Genomic DNA, 17,660 nt, shown 5'->3' on the forward strand with positions numbered 1-17,660 from the left:
TCGCTCTCTGCAATTCACCCTTCAGGCTCTCTGAGTCTCTCCAAAAATCTCCCTTCAATTTTGTGCAAATTTGATAGGTTCAGAATGGTTGAACCAAAGATTCCTTTGTGAAACTCCAGGACAGCAATTTGAATTAGTTGAAACATGGAGTAATTTCCTCACTTGGGACATTATTTTCACTGGAACCACTTCGGAGAACATCCAATTTTATCCTTACCAACCCTAGATTTTCACAAGGTAGTTTGATTTATGTCAACTTCCCCTAGTGCTGATATATAAAAAAGATTAAACTTAATCAAATCTCGGTGGAGGAATCACTAATTCCCAAAGTTATCAAAAATGACCTCCCTAAAGTGAAGTGTTAGTCGTCTTATACGACTAACTTTTGTATAGAAAACATTTTCCAAAACTTGTATAGTTTCCACAATTTATAGTTATTTTGTAGATATTTGTAAATAAATCTTGTTTTATTGTGATACCTGTCTCTAGAATATTTTCCATTTGATTTAATGATGAAATCTGTTCAATTTCAAGTTAACAGAGGCTAAGTCTTGAAGTGTTAAAAGTGGCAGTTGCGCTCAGCTCACCATTTGGGCTCAGCGCGCATCCAACGCTAAGCGTAGCTTTAGCGTGCTTAGCACGACAGAAGAATTTGGCAGAGCATTAATATCAACGCCGTGTGCTAAGCACGAGATCTGCTCGCTAAGCATGATGGTTGTCTTTAGCCAGGCTCAGCGCATGACTGGCACTAAGCTCAAATCCACTAACTCACGCTAAGTGTGAGGGTGGCGCTAAGTGCAACGTCGCGGATTCATAGCCTATTTAAAGCCTGTCTTGTGCAGAATTAGGGTACATAATTTTAGCAAGCAGTAGAGAATTCCAGAGCAAGTAAACCACAATGCTAATTTTGAGATAGAAGCTCTGGAGGCAGCAAAAGGAGTTGCTTTGCAGAGAAGCCTAGGATTCTTCAATTAGAGAGAGATTTGTGAGCTGTAGAGTGATTGTGAGGTGCTGAGAAGAGGAGGAGAGATCCCCCTTCTTATGTAAGGAACAATTATTCTATACTCTCAACCTCATTTGTGTTAGGGCTTTTCTCTAATGGCTGGCTAAACACCCTTGTTAGGGATTTCTAAGGAACAACTGATGTAATTGTTGAGGAAGCGAAAGATGATAAAGAAGAAGAGACACCAATAATAGATTTCCAAGAAAGAATAAAGAAGAAGGAAGAACAAGAAAAAGAAAAAAAATTTGAAAAATGAAAAAGGTAAAGAGAAGATTGTTGAAAAAATTTGGAGAAGCTCTCTAGCAATTGCCCCTCTATGCCAAGTTCTTGAAAGATATGCTAACCAAGAAGAACCAGTACATTCATAGTGACACAATTTTTGTGGAGGGCAACTGTAGCGTGGTTATTCAACGCATCCTTCCACCCAAGCAAAAGGATCCTAGAAGTGTCACGATACTGTGTTCTATCGGCAAGGTTGTTGTGGGCAAAGCTCTCATAGATTTGGGAGCTAGTATTAATTTAATGCCTCTCTCCATGTGCCAGCGACTTGGAGAGTTAGAGATAATGCCCACATGCATGACCCTCCAGTTAGATGATCGCTTTATCACACGGCCATATGGAGTGATTGAAGATGTTTTGGTGAAGGTTAAGCATTTGATTTTTCCAGCTGATTTTGTTGTAATGGATATTGAAGAGGATTTTGATATTCCTCTTATTCTTGGATGCCCATTCATGTCTACCGCAAGCTGCGTGGTTGACATGGGTAAGAAGATGCTGCAAATGGGCATAGAAGATCAGAAAATCAACTTTGATTTATTCCATGAGGATAAAGATCCGCTTGACCAAAATGTCTATTTGAAGGTGCATGTGATGGATGAAAGGAGACCTGAAAAGAAGGTTTTGGAAATGGGAACCTTATTGGAACTAGGATAATATGAAGATGCGTCAAGATAATGACGTTAAAAGAGCGCTTACTAGGAGGCAACCCAGCTTTTCTTTCCCTTTTCTCCTTTTCATTTTATTTCAATTGCATATGTTAGGATAGTTGCTTGTGATTGTGATTAATTTTTCAGCTTGTTTAGTAGTGAACAAAGGGGTTTTTAAGCCTAGGTGAAGAGATGGACAGAAAAGACTTAGAAAAAATTTTCAATTGTCCATCCGCTAAGCGCAACCCTTGCGCTAAGCGCCATGTCTTCATGCGCTAAGCGCTTAGACCCTTGGCTAGTGGGCTGAATAGTTAAGCTAAGCGCACATCACTGTGCTAAGCCCAACATCTTCACGGGAAGTAAACTTCAAGCAGTGGGCTTAGCGGAGATGATGTGCAAAGCACCACTCCTTCTCTGGAAAAATCTTTTGTAGCAGCACTAAGTGCGCTGTCCTGAGCTAAGCCCCATATCCATTCAGGAATTGAACTTTCACGAGTTGGGCTTAGCGGCAGGATGCACTAAGCGCCAATCCCTTATTGTTTTTGAAATGCTTGGAAGTGTGCTTAGCGCGTCTGTTGCGCTAAGCCTGAACTACTCTTTGTAAGTTGATGCTTGATTGCGCGCTAAGCCTTTCATCTCAGGCTAAGCGCATATTGCATAAAAATTTTGTGTTGCAGAAAGCGCTAAGTGCCACCTGCTGCACTAAGCCCCAGATGCTCACTGGAATTTGAAACCTCAAGTTGGGCTTAGCGCTAGGTTAGGCTATGTGTAGGGTTACTCAGAACCCAAACGTTTCATTGACGCGATAAGCGCAGCTGTGCGCTAAGCGCGTCATACGAATTTTAGTTTTTAAAACCAAAGGCTGAGGCACTTTGGGTGTTACCCAGATATCATTTGCCTCTACCCTTTGCTAACCTTGAGCTTTTGGGCTTTCTACTGCGTGTTGAAACCTACTTGTCTACATTGTTCTTGCTTCATTCTACATTGCAATCATAATCCAAGTAAGTGAGTACATTTTCAATTTCATTTTCATCTTTCAAACCATAGGGTAGATGATTTCGTGCTTTCTTAGTTAGTAGTGTGTTAAGTTAGGGTTTTTAGTTTGAGGGTTAGTCATTTTAGGATTTTAGGTAACTTAGAAGCTCATTAGGGGCAATGTGGCTGAAAATGGCCAAGACCCCTTCATTCTGCTGAGAATTGCGATGAACGCGCTAAGCGTGCCTACTGCGCTTAGCCTGTTCATCGTGTTGGATCAAGTGGCCTCAGAATAATTAAGAAGGGGGGGTTGAATTAATTATTCCTAAACCTTTACTAATAAAAAAATTAATCTTCTAAGGCTTTTACTAAATTGTTAAGAGAATGAGGAGTAGAAGAGAAACTTAACAGAAAGTAAAAGTGGAAATTAAATGCACAACGGAAAGTAAAAGAGTAGGGAAGAAGGAGACAAACACACAAGAGTTTTTATACTGGTTTGGCAACAACCCGTGCCTACATCCAGTCCCCAAGCGACCTGCAGTCCTTGAGATTTCTTTCAACCTTGTAAAAATCCTTTTACAAGCAAAGATCCACAAGGGATGTACCCTCCCTTGTTCTCTTTGAAACTTTAGTGGATGTACCCTCCACTAGAACTGATCCACAAGAGATGTACCCTCTATTGTTCTCAGTCAAACCCAAGTAGATGTACCCTCTACTTGTACTACAAAGGATGTACCCTCCAATGTGTTAAGACAAATATCTCAGGCTGTTAAACCTTTGATACTTTGTGAATGGGGATACAAAAGAATTCTTAGGCGGTTAGTCCTTTGAACACTTTTGTATTAGGGAAAGGGAAGAATCAAAAGAATTCTCACTGTGTCATTTTGAATTCTTTGACAAGGGAGAAGGGAGACACAAAAGAATTCAGGCGGTTAGTCCTTTGTTCTTTTGGAAAAGGGAGAAGAGTGACACAAAAAGAATTCAGGCGGTTAGTCCTTGGCGAATTCTTTTTGGTGGAGGGAGAAGAGAATGAAAAGATGAATAGCACAAGTTTTCAAGGTTTAGAAAACCAGAAAACTTTAGAAAGCTTTTGGTACAAAGAAGAAGAAGAAGTTCAAAGAGATTCAAGGCTTGTAAAGAATTGTAAGAGATTGATTGGAAAAGTATTCAAGATTATTGAAATGCAAAACAAAGCCTTGCTTTTATAGACTCTTCATGTATGGTCAAGACAACCATTTAGAAGAGTTATAACTTTTAGAAAAACTTAAAACCAATTTGAAAAAGTCAAAAACCATTTAATGAGTTACATCTTTTGATTTTATTCAGAAACAATCACTGGTAACCGATTACCAAATTAGTGTAATCGATTACACAAAGCTTTTATGTGAAAGGATGTGACTCTTCACTTTTGAATTTGAATTTCAACATTCAAAGGCACTGGTAATCGATTACCAAAACATTGTAATCGATTATAGCTTTTTGAAATTAATTGGAACGTTGTAAATTCAATTTCAAAACTTTTTCAAAACAATTTTGCTACTGGTAATCGATTACAACAATCTGGTAATCGATTACAACAATCTGGTAATCGATTACTAGAGAGTAAAAACTCTTTGGTAAACATGTTTTGAGAAAAATCATATGCTACTCAATTTTTGAGAAAAACTTTTCATACTTATCTTGATTAAGCCTTCTCTTGATTCTTGAGATCTTGAACCTTGAATCTTGATTCTTGACTCTTAACTTTCCTCTTGAGTCTTGAATTCTTCTCTTGATTCTATCTTGAACTCTTGAATTGTTCTTGATTCTAACTTGATCACTTGAGTTGTTCTTTGATTGATCTTTGAGCTTTTTGTCATCACCTTTGTCATCATCTTTTGTTATCATCAAAACACCTTTGAATCACCTTTGATTCACCATGAAGCTTTGCTTCTACACATCGCATCTGAGAAAATTTTGATTTCCAGAAGAACACGCTAAGCTGACCATGTCGCCCAAAGCACGTTCATCACTTCTGATGAACACGAACGAGGAAGACGCTAAGTGTGCCTACACGCTAAGCATCACCAGTGTTTAGACACTTCTGAATTTTTAAAAAATTGTCTCAGCGCTAAGCCTGACCTGTCAGGCTAAGCGCCAATATGCTTCTATTTTTCAGTCCTTTGAATAAGGCTAAGCGCAACTTCTGGGCTAAGCCCTTGTTGTGTGTCAAGGAGGTTGAGCTAAGTGCGCCCTACTGCACTAAGCTCAACTCTCTCACTATTTCTGAGTTTTTGTGGTTAGGCTAAGTGCGCCCTGTGTGCTAAGCCTAAGGGTCATTCTGGTGAGGCTTAGCTAAGCGCGCCATGCTACGCTAAGCTCAGACCCTCTTCTGTTTTGAAAATTGTAGATTTAGGCTAAGCCCAGCATGTTGTGCTAAGCCTAATCTACAGAAAAATATTTTCTGTGTCTTTAGGCTAAGCACGAGTTTGCTACGCTTAGCCCATGAGTAACATTTTATAAGGCACGCTAAGCCCAGCCTTCTGAGCTAAGCGCCCAATCAAATTTTTAGTTTTATTTTTCTGTTTTGTTGAAAATAACCCTGATTAATCTTGTTGTTTGATCTTATATTTTCAGATGTCTTGAAAGAAAAGAAAATCATCTGCTCCTTTATCTTCCTGAGTTAGATTTGAAAGATCAAGATTCCATTCATAGGAAGCTTGGGACATATATAATGACATTGTTGTACCTAGGAAGTTTCTTCCGGAAAGAAATGTCATAGTATACTACACAGAATTTGATGAGTTCAACGATGAGCTGATGAGAAGGAAATGGGATGAGGAGTTAACCAGTTTTGCCGAAGGCAGCATCAATGTTGCCATTGTAAAGGAATTTTATGCAAACCTCTATGACCTGGAAGATAAGTCACCTAAGCAGGTGCAGATCAGAGGTCACTTGATTAAGTTTGATGAGGACACGCTGAATACATTCTTGAAGACCCCTATAATCATCGAGGAAAGGGAGACATTATCAGCTTACTCTAGATTTTCACTCTTGAGACCTGATCCTTAAGAGTTGGCTACTAAGCTCTGCATCCCAGGGAGGGGATTTGAGTTGAATGCTGATGGTCAGCCTCTGAAGATTTTAAGGAAGAACATGACCACACTCGCTCAAACTTGGAGTGTTCTTTCTTACTCCAACTTGGTCCCTACCTCTCACACTTCTAACATCACACTAGATCGGACCAAGTTGATTTATGGCATTATCATGAAGATGGACATGAATTTGGGCTACCTCATCTCCCACCAAATTTCTATCATTGCCCAGCACGATTCCTCTGGGCTTGGATTTCCAGCCTTAATCACAGCTTTGTGTAAAGCTAGAAGAGTCACATCAAATTCCAGATCTTTGGAGAGTCTTAGCCCAGCCATTAACTTGGCATATATAAAGAAGAACTATTAGAATCTAGATGATCCAACAGTGACATTCAAAGGGCCAAGGAAGGCCAGGGGCAAGAGATCTGAGGCTCCCCCTACTTCAGTAGCACCAGATGCTTATGCTCCTTCTTCATCTACTTTACCAGATCCTTCAGCACCATCCACTTCGACTCCACATCTTCCACAATTTCTAGTTCAGCTCCCAGCTTCTACTCCTGCATCAGATTTTTTGTTTACTCTAGAGATGCTTCACTCCATGATGCAGGGTCTAAGCCTGCATTCTATTATGCCTATGGAGGATTTCCATGCATAGGTGGCTTGGACAAGAGTCCAGCCATCTCCTTTTGGAGGGGGTGGGGCCTCCATAGCTCAGGAACCTGACTCTACTGAGCCAATGGAGGAGCACACAAAGGAGCAAGCAGCAGAGGAGCCAGTTTTAGCAGAGGATGAGCTCACTCCTCTTGAGCCATTTTCATTTGCTGCATACACATCTATGGCTCAGGAGGAGGAGACATGTGATTAGTAGTATGACTAAAAATGTTAGTCAGTTTGTCAGATTGATTGTGAAGGAATGCATTAACCGTATCCTGGTGAGAGTGTGATCCTTAAATTTTGAGAGAAACGACTATCATTAAGTACTAATTTTTGCATGAATCTCTGAAATGTGGAATAAATGCATGAAATTGAGGATGATGAAAGCCATGTTTTGATTGTGATAGCTACTTAGCCAAAAAGCTGACCTTGTGCTTGAAAGATTTATCCCTTGCACCCAGTTTGAGCTGAATGAATTATTGATTGATTGAACCTTGAGCCTATACAGTGTTATTTCCTGCTACCTTGTCTTAGGTTGTAGGAGAGCATCATCCACAGAAAGCTTGGTTCAAAGTAAATTTGTCCCAAATTTGGGGGAGTAATTGCCAAGGTAAATTTGTTCCAAATTTGGGGGAAATACTAGGTAAGAATTGAAATGGTCAAAGTAAATAGCATACACACATTGTTTCTGCATATACACATACTGTTTTGTATATATATGTCAAAAAAAGAAAAGTGTAAGCATGAATTAAATTAAGAAGTGTGTATGCTGCAAAGTAATGAAATGAAGCCAAGTGCCTAAAAAAAGGCAAGTATTGGGGTGGGAATTAATGAAAAGTAAAGGTTTATCTATGGATGAATGCTCTCCTAGAATCTAAGCTTTTGAATCCTAGAAAAAGCATGATTTGTTGGCAACCCAACCTCATTACAAGTCTAGAAAGTCCTCCGGATTCATTTTGTGTGTTTATTTCTATATGGTAGTAGATGAAATATAAAGGTTAGGACTTGCGTTAGTTGTTTATGATGGAATAAGCCTAAACACTTGTGCTTGAGTGAAACAATGACTATGAGGCTTTGGTTGATGATTCTTTCCTTGATATCTGCTGATCGAGGCCGTACCCGAATCAAATAAACATGAAAATGCAGTAACTAGGAAGTGATCCTAGGTCGTTTCCCAACGAGCAATGATAAACCAAATGTTCATAATATACTTGTAGTAATAGTAACGATTGGGGGGGGGTTGTTTGTTTTGTGATTTAAGGAGCAGAACAAGTAAACTGGAATACGAAACTAATAATATTAAAAATGGGTTGTTTCCTCTGATTCAGAAGCCATTCTCTTATCCTGGGTTATGGAAAGTTCGTCCCTAACAGTTAACCACTTAATCCAACCCTATTTCAATTTACTAAGAGAAAATCAACTTAGGGTTATCAATACGTGATTAGGCACCACATACACCAGTTAGCCCTTCGTTCATTAAGCATGAACGCAAGTTAGGCTCAGAGGCAATTAATCGAACACGAAGCGTGCACTGATTAATGTTCACGAATTTGGGTTAACTGGTGAAGGGAAAACTGTCATGGAACCACATTATAAACAAAACCTCAAAGAGAGTGGGGCTTCATCCTCAGAAGGAAACAACACCAGAATATTTTAGCCTTCCATAGATTCAAACAGAAAACGTAAATGAAACATGAAGCAGAAACGTAAATAAATAGAAACGTAAATGAGACAGAAACGAAAATGAAAACAGAAACGTAAATGAAAGTAGAAGAAGAAACAAGAACGAAATTGTAATTAGAAGCAGGAAATGGAAAATTGCATTACGTGAACAGTAGCATCCAAGCAGAAAACCGTAAAACCCTAAACCAAGCATTGAATAATGAATGGCATAATAGAATGCCTTGCATGAATCCCAAGGCTGCTATTTAAAAAGAGTCACTCAAAGTCACTAGGCCCTATTATAATACTCTGGCCCAAAACGAAATAAACACTGATCCACATAAAATAAAATTGTGAAATTTCCTAATTAGAAATTAACTAAGGTAAGCGCTACTTTATTTGCCCTCTTCAAGTCCACAACCAAAATCTAGATTAAGCCCAATGTTTCATTAATTCCTGAAATTAGATTAAAAACATCAAATTAGCTAAATGAGCCCAAATAATAAAACTGCCTAATTAATTGACAATTAAGACCAATCAGTAATTAAAATGGTGCAAAAAGGGTTTAGAAAATAGAAGAAAAGGATGGCACATCATCTGCCATTCTCACTAGCTTATTTCAATTGTGACTCTAATGCATATGTTCCTATCTTTGAAAAGCTGCATGTTTGTGAAAAGCAATTGATTGAAGCATTCCATGATATTCATTTCATATGATTGAATTTCTCTGTGAAGCAAACACCATTTGGATTGACCACTGTATTTTGTCACGTGAGGACAAGTGAACTGTTCTTTCTTTACTTGAGGACAAGCAAAACTGTAAATTTGGGGGAGTTTGTTAGTCGTCTTATACGACTAACTTTTGTATAGAAAACATTTTCCAAAACTTGTATAGTTTCCCCAATTTATAGTTATTTTGTAGGGATTTGTAAATAAATCTTGATTTATATTTATAGTTGTCTCTCGAATATTTTCCATTTGATTTAATGAGGTAATCTGTTCAATTTCAGGTTAAAAGAGGCTAAGTCTTGAAGTTCTAAAAATGGCAGTTGCACTCAGCTCACCATTTGGGCTCAGCGCGCATCCAACGCTAAGCGCAGCTTCAGCGCGCTTAGTCCGACATAAGAATTTGGCAGAACATTAATATCAAGGCCGCGCGCTTAGCGCGACATAAGAATTTGGCAGAACATTAATATCAAGGTTGCGCGCTAAGCGCGATAGTTGTCTTTAGCCAGGCTCAGCGCATGACTGGCGCTAAGCTCAAATCCACTAACTCGCGCTAAGCGCGAGGGTGGCGCTAAGAGCAACGTCACAGATTTAGAGCCTATTTAAAGCATGTCTTGTGCAGAATTAGGGTACACAATTTTAGCAAGCAATATGAAATTCCTGAGCAAGTACACCACAATACTAATTTCGAGATAGAAGCTCTGGAGGCAGCAAGAGGAGCAGCTTTGCAGAGAAGCCTAGGGTTCTTCAATTAGAGAGAGATTAGTGAGCTGTAGAGTGATTGTGAGGTGCTGAGAAGAGGAGGAGGGATCCCCCTTCTTGTGTAAGGAACAATTATTCTGTACTCTCAACTTCATTTGTGTTAGGGTTTTTCTCTAATGGCTGGCTAAACACCATTGTTGGGGATTTCTAAGGAACAATTGATGTAATTACTTTAATATCTAATTAATTGTGTTTTATGTGTTCAATGCTTAATTTCTGCATGCTCTTGGTCTGATCACCCATTTGTGTGTACAGTTAGGTGACTTTAGCATTGGGAAATGTACTGTTGTCTTAGAACTTGATAGAAGCAGGATTGAATAACCACATTACTAGGGATGGATTGTTGGGGTTTTGATTTTCTGAATATGCTATTACGATAATGCTGTTTAAGTTAAGCCTAGTCTTACAAGAGGGATTTGCGGACGAAGCTTAGGTTAAATTAGTCTAAACTTACGAGGGATCGAGGTTTAGTATTTTAGGCTACAACATAGAACACAAAAGCATGATTGATTAGAGAAATATCTTCATATGCATCAGCTTGTTTGTTAGAAAGACCCAAAACTTTTACCTATGGCTGTCGACTTTAATTACCAGCAATTTTACTGTTTTTAACGTAGACTTTAGTTTAAATTCGGTTTTTAATCATCAACCATCAATGTTTGTTCCAACAATGCCTTACTTCTGAATAAAACTCTGTCTAATAAGCAAGTTCCCTGAGTTCAATACTCAGATCGCTCCGTTTTAATTTTAAATACTTGATGACTCGGTGCGCTTTCCGGGGAATCGGATTTCCCTTGAACATATTTGTTGTAGAAAAATTGGGCAAAAAGTAACTGCAGGGGAAATCCCAACATGAAGTGACAATTCCAACCATCCCCTTTTGAAAACTGTTCCGTAAGCACACAAGATTGTATTCACGGCTGACAAAATATTATTCTCAAAGACCAATTTCCATCATGACATGCTTAGAGAAACTAATTAAACCTCGTGGTTCTGTGCAGGACACCAACAAAAGGAGTAAATAAACATGAATTATATGTTGAAATTACTTACTTCGAAAATTTCTATGATATTTGTTATCACCCAAGTCACCCTATAGCCACTTTTCAAGAAGCTGTATTTTCCCTTAGATAAAAAAATAGAGAAAAATTGGAGCCAATGGTGGAGTCATAAATTTGAAAGGAATCACTAAATTTTCTCGATACTGTCCAAAAAACCTTTCTTTCTTCCCAAAAACCTATTTTGGTTTAAATAAAAGTCTTCGAAATCCTCCTTGGGTTTGAGAACTATTACCATCTTCAGTCATGTAGAAACTTGAAAATGCTCCTTTTTCTCAAAAAGCTACCTTTGATAAAATTCACCTTGGAGATTATCTTCATTATCCCCCAAGAATGTGTAGAAATCAAAACCAAATAAATAAATGGTGAATTTTTGTCATATTAGAATACTAGAAATAATTATCACTGAATATTTTAATGTTTTTTATTTTAATTTTCAGCTATGCCTATCCAAAATTCCCAATCAAGGAGATAATGAAGATTAGGAGGATGATGATCAAGGGACTCTAAAAAAATCTTCTTGAAAGAGAAAAATTCCCTTTTGCTGCAACACAAAGAATAAGGTATATCGAATTTCTAATGAACAAAATTTTAGTGTTAGTGATTTTTTGCTAACGCAATTAAATTTCTTGTAGGGATCAAAGAAAACTACTAAGACTAAGACTGATGACAGAGTGATGCTTCCACCAAAACCACCCAAATTCCAACAACCATCAAAGCTCCCTTCAATTCTGTGCAAATCAGGCTTAAAAAGGGCTCAAAAACCTAGACGTCGCGCTTAGCGCCATTTTCACGCTTAGCACGAGTAAGTGAATTTGAACTTAGCGCCAATCTCGCACTAAGCCTGGAAAGCAACAGACGACTCGCTTAGCGAGCTGATATCGCGCTAAGCACAAACTTACATAGAAGATGCCCTTCCAGATTCCTTTGACTCGCTAAGCACTCTTGTGCTGGGCTTAGCCACTGATACGCGCTAAGCGCACGGAGCTCGCTTAGCGCGACATCCACTTTGGCACTTCTTCAAATTTTCTCCTTTTTGCCTGAAATTGAAGAGAATTAACATTAATTCCTTGTAAAGAGACTTCTAATGAACAAAGATCAAAACAAAGCAAAATTTATTTACAATCCTACAAAAGAACTATAAATTGGGGATTTATATACATTTTGTAAAAGTTTTCTATACAAAAGTTAGTCGAATAAGACGACTAACAGTAAACAACTCTCGAACCCTTATTTTCAAAATTCGCATACCTCTTTTTGGTTTTTCTAACATTTTCCTTAAGTAAGCGTTGGTGACGACTTCACTCGTTTTCTCCCTAGGAGATGAACACTTTGGCTTATCCATTTTGTTTTCACCGTCCCGTCGTAAGGTAGGTTGCGACAGATGGCGACTCCACTGAGGAATTGTTAGAGTTAAGCCATTTGATCAGTGTGCAATTTTATCATGTCTTCTTCTTTATTTATGTTCCCTTTTCTCTTTTTATCTTTTGTTTTGTTCGTATTTGTGTATAACCTTTGCTATGCTATAGTCTTTTGGTTTGTATCTATCTATCTATTACGTTCGTAGTTAGGAATATTTTTGTGCCATTGAATCCTGTGCTAGACGACGTGTGACGTACTTGTTGCATCTACCTAGGAGATGTCTGTTTGCTTGGCAAGTGAAGTGTTACACTTTTGCACACACGTTGAGATGTTAGGCCCTATCGCGGGTCTACGTGAGACATAGGGAGAGGAGGTCGATCTGTGGTCATGCTGGGTCCCCAACTCGCTTGATAATAGTGAAGTGTCATCTAGAGTTTTCCTCTTTTGATAAGGCATTGTTGCTGGTAGTCCCTACCATCACAATGTTGTTACCTAAGAGGATGATATCTCTAGAAGCCATTAAAAGTTACATAAAACCACCCTTTGGACTTGTCATTGGATAGCAAACTTTTTTATCCTTTCCATTAGATTCCTGAATTAGGGACATGAAACAAACTCGCCATGTTTTATTTCCTTGATCAAATCATGTATATCTTCATACCATCACAATGGACATGTCATTCTTGCATTTATCATTTATCATATCCATGCATGGCATTAGCATAAGTCATTGCATTATCATACATATTCATTTAGCATGCTTTTGTTCTGCTAATTGCATACATTCTATTTTCATCGTTCGCTTGTTATGTTCACTCATGCATGATCCTAACACATACTTGCTCATGCCTTGCATTTTCCTAAAATAAACAAAAACAACAAAAAAAGAACAAAAAGAAAGTCACAATGAAGTGTGAAAGTTTACACCACATTCTTAGTTACATGTGTTGGGTACTGATCGAGGCCGTACCCGAATCAAATAAACATGAAAATGCAGTAACTAGGAAGTGATCCTAGGTCGTTTCCCAACGAGCAGTGACACACCAATTGTTCATAATATACTTGCAGTAACAGTAACGATTGGGGGGGTTTGTTTGTTTTGTGATTAAAGAGTAGAACAAGTAAACTAGAATACGAAATTACTAATATTAAAAACGGGTTGTTTCCTTTGATTCAGAAGCCATTCTCTTATCCTGGGTTATGGAGAATTCGTCCCTAACAGTCAACCACTTAATCCAACCCTATTTCAATTTACTAAGCGAAAATCAACTTAGGGTTGTCAATACGTGATTAGGCACCACATACACCAGTTAGCCCTTCGTCCATTAAGCATGAACGCAAGTTAGGCTCAGAGGCAATTAATCGAACACGAAGCGTGCACTGATTAATATTCACGAATTTGGGATAACTGGTGAAGGCAAAACTGTCAGGGAACCACATTACAAGCGAAACCTCAAAGAGAGTTGGGCTTCGTCCTCAAAAGGAAACAACACCAGAAAATCTAGCCTTCCATGGATTCAAACAGAAAACGCAAATGAAACATGAAGCAGAAACATAAATGAACATAAACGTAAATGAGACAGAAACCTAAATGAAAGTAGAAGAAGAAGCAAGAATGAACTCGTAATTAGAAGCAGAAAAAGAACGAAAACCGTAACAAAGGAACAGAAAAACGTGAAAACCTAAAACCAAAGCTCTGAATAATGAAAATAGCATAACATAATGCCCTCCACGAATCCCAAGGCAGCTATTTAAAAAGAGTCACTCAAAGTCACTGGGCCCTATTACAATACTATGGCCCAAAACGAAATAAACACTGAACAACATAAAATAAAATTGCGAAATTTCCTAATTAGAAATTAACTAAGGTAAGCGCTACTTTATTTGCCCTCTTCAAGTCCACAACCAAAATCCGGATTAAGCCCAATGTTTCATTAATTCCTGAAATTAGATTAAAAACATCAAATTAGCTAAATGAGCCCAAATAATAAAACTTCCTAATTAATTGACAATTAAGACCAATCAATAATTAAAATGGTGCAAAAAGGGTTTAGAAAATAGAAGAAAATGATGGCACATCAAAACCCCCCATACTTAGCCTTTTGCACTCCTGGGCAAAATGAAAGAAAGAACAAAATCCAAGGATATCAAAGAGAGACAAACAAAAACATTCATATATTTCTCAATGAACATCAAGGAATGAAAGGAATGGGTAACATCTAACATAAGGAGATCCAAAAAGTCAAGACATTCATGAAAATCATCCAAGCAACCCAATCATGGCAAAATAGTTAATCAGCTCAAGAATGAAAAGTGATAAAGCCTCACAAGATATACACTCTATCTCTCAAGTGTCTAGGCTACTATTTACCCTCAAAGTACCTATGAAAGCAAACACCACATAGACTTGGCAAGATTCTAAAATTGACAATCAACCCACAAACACAAGCACATGAGGATCAAAAGGTCTTTTAAGGTTGTAATGGGGCCAAGGACAAGGTACGGAGAAATATGGAATAAGTGGCTAAATCCCAAAGGAATAGAGGAGCAATGGGGAATAAGTGCATATTAAGAAAAAAAATAAGAAAATAAAAAGAAGTAAAGATAAAATTTAAACATGAAGAGTAGAACCAAGAGTTTCATCATTCTTGTGCCATTTAAGATCTTATTCACTCAACTTTATTGCTTTTCTTTTTCTTTTTTTCAAAATTTTTTTTTTCTCTTTCTTTTTTCGATTTTTTTTTTACTCTATATCCTTTGAGAAACAACATTTCATTCAGCATGTCCAACATTTAACCAATATACAATGTACATCAAGTATGGCCCAAAATACATCATGAAGCATAGCCAACAAAACAAGTTGTCCAATGAAACAAAAACCCCCCAAACTTATTCCCAAAACAATTCCAAAGCTCCAAAATTCCTTAAGGATATGGTGATATCATGGTTTTTCACTTAAGGCTTGTAGTGAGCTTCAAAACAAGGAAAGGGAAACAAGGCTCAAAAGGGCTATCAAAGGAATTAATTCAAGGTAAGTCCATTTGGCTAGAAGCTTATAAGAACAAAATTGCCTCAATCATTTCCAAATATGCATGTGAATTAGGACGCATCAACAAGAATCAAGCCAAGGCTATTGTGCAAGCACTCAATGGGGCAAAACACACCAAATGATTATGATGATGGATGGCTCAAATTCTCACAAAGGTAAACTCATCACTTTCAAATTGAGCTTTCAAAACTATCATGACATGTAGAGAAGAATCAAGGATTTCAAGTCACAAAATGTCAAGAACTTTTATTTTCAAAACAATTACCCATTTCTTGAACATATCCTATAATTCAAAGAAAAACATGCAAAGTCGTACATGCACACAAAATTGACCCAAAATATTAAACTAAAAATCCGACGAAACTAACAACATTAACAAATTAACACAACTAACAAATTAACAAAACCAACAAAACTAGCAAAACCAAAGAACACTCCCCCCCATACTTAAACAACACATTGTCCTCAATGTAGCACAATTAAAGGATTAAAAACAATTAAATCATCAAAGAGAATCGGACAAGTGTAATAAAAGCAAAGAAGGAGATAGGAAAAGAAAAACTCCCTAAGTCATGGTGGAGGAAGAGTAGGGTGGAGTAAGGAAGTCTCTTCCACCACTACGTCCACTAAAGAAGGGTTTGTGAGGAATGGCTTAAGTCGATGTCCGTTGACCTTAAAGCTCTTGTTTGTGGAATCGCTTTTGATCTCAACTGTACCATAAGGAAAAACATTAGTAACAACAAAAGGACCAATCCACTTAGACCTCAACTTACCACTCATGAGTCCAAGCCTAGAATTATACAATAACACTTTTTGCCCAACCACGAAGTCTTTTTTAACTATCATGCTATCATGGAACTTCTTGGTCTTTTCTTTGTAGAACTTGGCATTCTCGTAGGCTTCTAGGTGGATTTCATCTAACTCACTCAGTTGCAACTTTCTTTCCTCACCAGCTTGATCCATAGAGAAGTTGCAAGTCTTCACTGCCCAGTAAGCTTTGTGCTCAATTTCCACTGGAAGATGACATGCCTTTCCAAAGACAACCCGGTAAGGAGACATTCCTATGGGTGCTTTGTAGGCAGTCCGATGTGCCCAGAGAGCATCATCAAGCCTGGTACTCCAATCTTTCCTGCTTGGCTGCACAATCTTCTCTAAAATTCGCTTGATTTCTCAGTTAGAAATTTCTGCCTGTCCATTGGTCTGGGGGTGGTATGGTGTGGATACCCTGTGTACCACCCCGTACTTTTTAAGCAGGGCATGCATTGTCCTGTTGCAAAAATGGGTTCCTTGATCACTAACAATTGCTTTAGGTACTCCAAACCTGCAAAACAGATTAGACCTGACAAAGTCTGCGACAACTTTAGCATCATTAGTTCTAGTGGGCTTGGCTTCCACCCATTTTGAAACATAGTCAACTGCAAGGAGAATGTAAACATAACCAAAAGAGACAGGAAAAGGACCCATGAAATCTATACCCCAGACATCAAACACCTCACAGAATAGCATAGGTTGCTGAGGCATTTGTTGTCGCCATGTAAGTGTATTTCCTGCTCTCTGACACTGCTCACAAGTGCTACAGATCTTCCACGCATCTTTAAAGATGTTGGGCCAATAAAAACCACAATCAAGCACTTTGCGAGCTGTCCTTTGAACACCTAGATGACCTCCCGGTGCGGAAGAATGACAGAACTGCAGGACTGAGTCAGTCTCATGATCTGGAATGCATCGTCTAATTACCTTATCACTGCACAATTTCCACAAGTAGGGGTCATCCCAAATAAAATGCTTAGCATCACTTTTAATTTTATCGTTTTGGGCCTTAGATGCTAAGGGAGGAAAAACAGAGGCAACTAAATAATTGAAAATGTTAGCAAACCAGGGAGTAGAAAGAGAGTCAGAAATACTATACAGTATATACAAATGATTATCCGGGAAATCATCCCGAATAGGTGAATCTGCATCAGATACACGTTCGATCCGACTCAAATGATCAGCAACTAGATTTTGTGCTCCGCTCCTATCACGGATCTCCAAGTCAAACTCTTGGAGCCAGAGCATCCATCGGATCAACCTAGGCTTAGAATCAGCCTTCTTCAACAAGTACTTTAGAGCTGCATGGTCAGTATAAACAATAATGCGAGTACCAAGCAAACAAGATCAAAATTTTTCAAGAGCAAAAACTATGGCTAGAAGCTCTTTCTCAGTAGTAGTATAATTCGCTTGGGCAGCATCTAAAGTCCTAGAAGCATAGTATATCACCCTGGGCAATTTATCAATTTTTTGAGCAAGGACAGCCCCCAATGCATAATTTGATGCATCACACATAAGCTCAAAAGGGGCTGTCCAGTCGGGTGCCTGGATGATGGGGGTGGTAGTCAGCGCTCTTTTGAGGCAATCAAAAGCCTCTTT

General features: G+C 38.3%; 1 protein-coding gene across 1 annotated transcript; it reads left to right on the plus strand.

The window, feature by feature from the left end:
• Window positions 1-1,339: 1,339 nt before the first annotated feature.
• Window positions 1,340-1,936, plus strand: LOC102663961 (uncharacterized). The gene has a single exon (XM_006591586.1). It carries the CDS (start codon window positions 1,340-1,342, stop codon window positions 1,934-1,936), a length of 597 nt encoding a protein of 198 aa, XP_006591649.1.
• The last annotated feature ends 15,724 nt before the right edge of the window (window positions 1,937-17,660 follow it).

This window comes from Glycine max, chromosome 11, assembly GCF_000004515.6.
Source record: "Glycine max cultivar Williams 82 chromosome 11, Glycine_max_v4.0, whole genome shotgun sequence".
Taxonomy (NCBI): Eukaryota; Viridiplantae; Streptophyta; class Magnoliopsida; order Fabales; family Fabaceae; genus Glycine; species Glycine max.

Bases quoted from the DNA above. Each gene is read 5' to 3' on its own strand.
- LOC102663961 (XM_006591586.1), top strand. From the start codon at position 1,340: ATGCTAACCAAGAAGAACCAGTACATTCATAGTGACACAATTTTTGTG.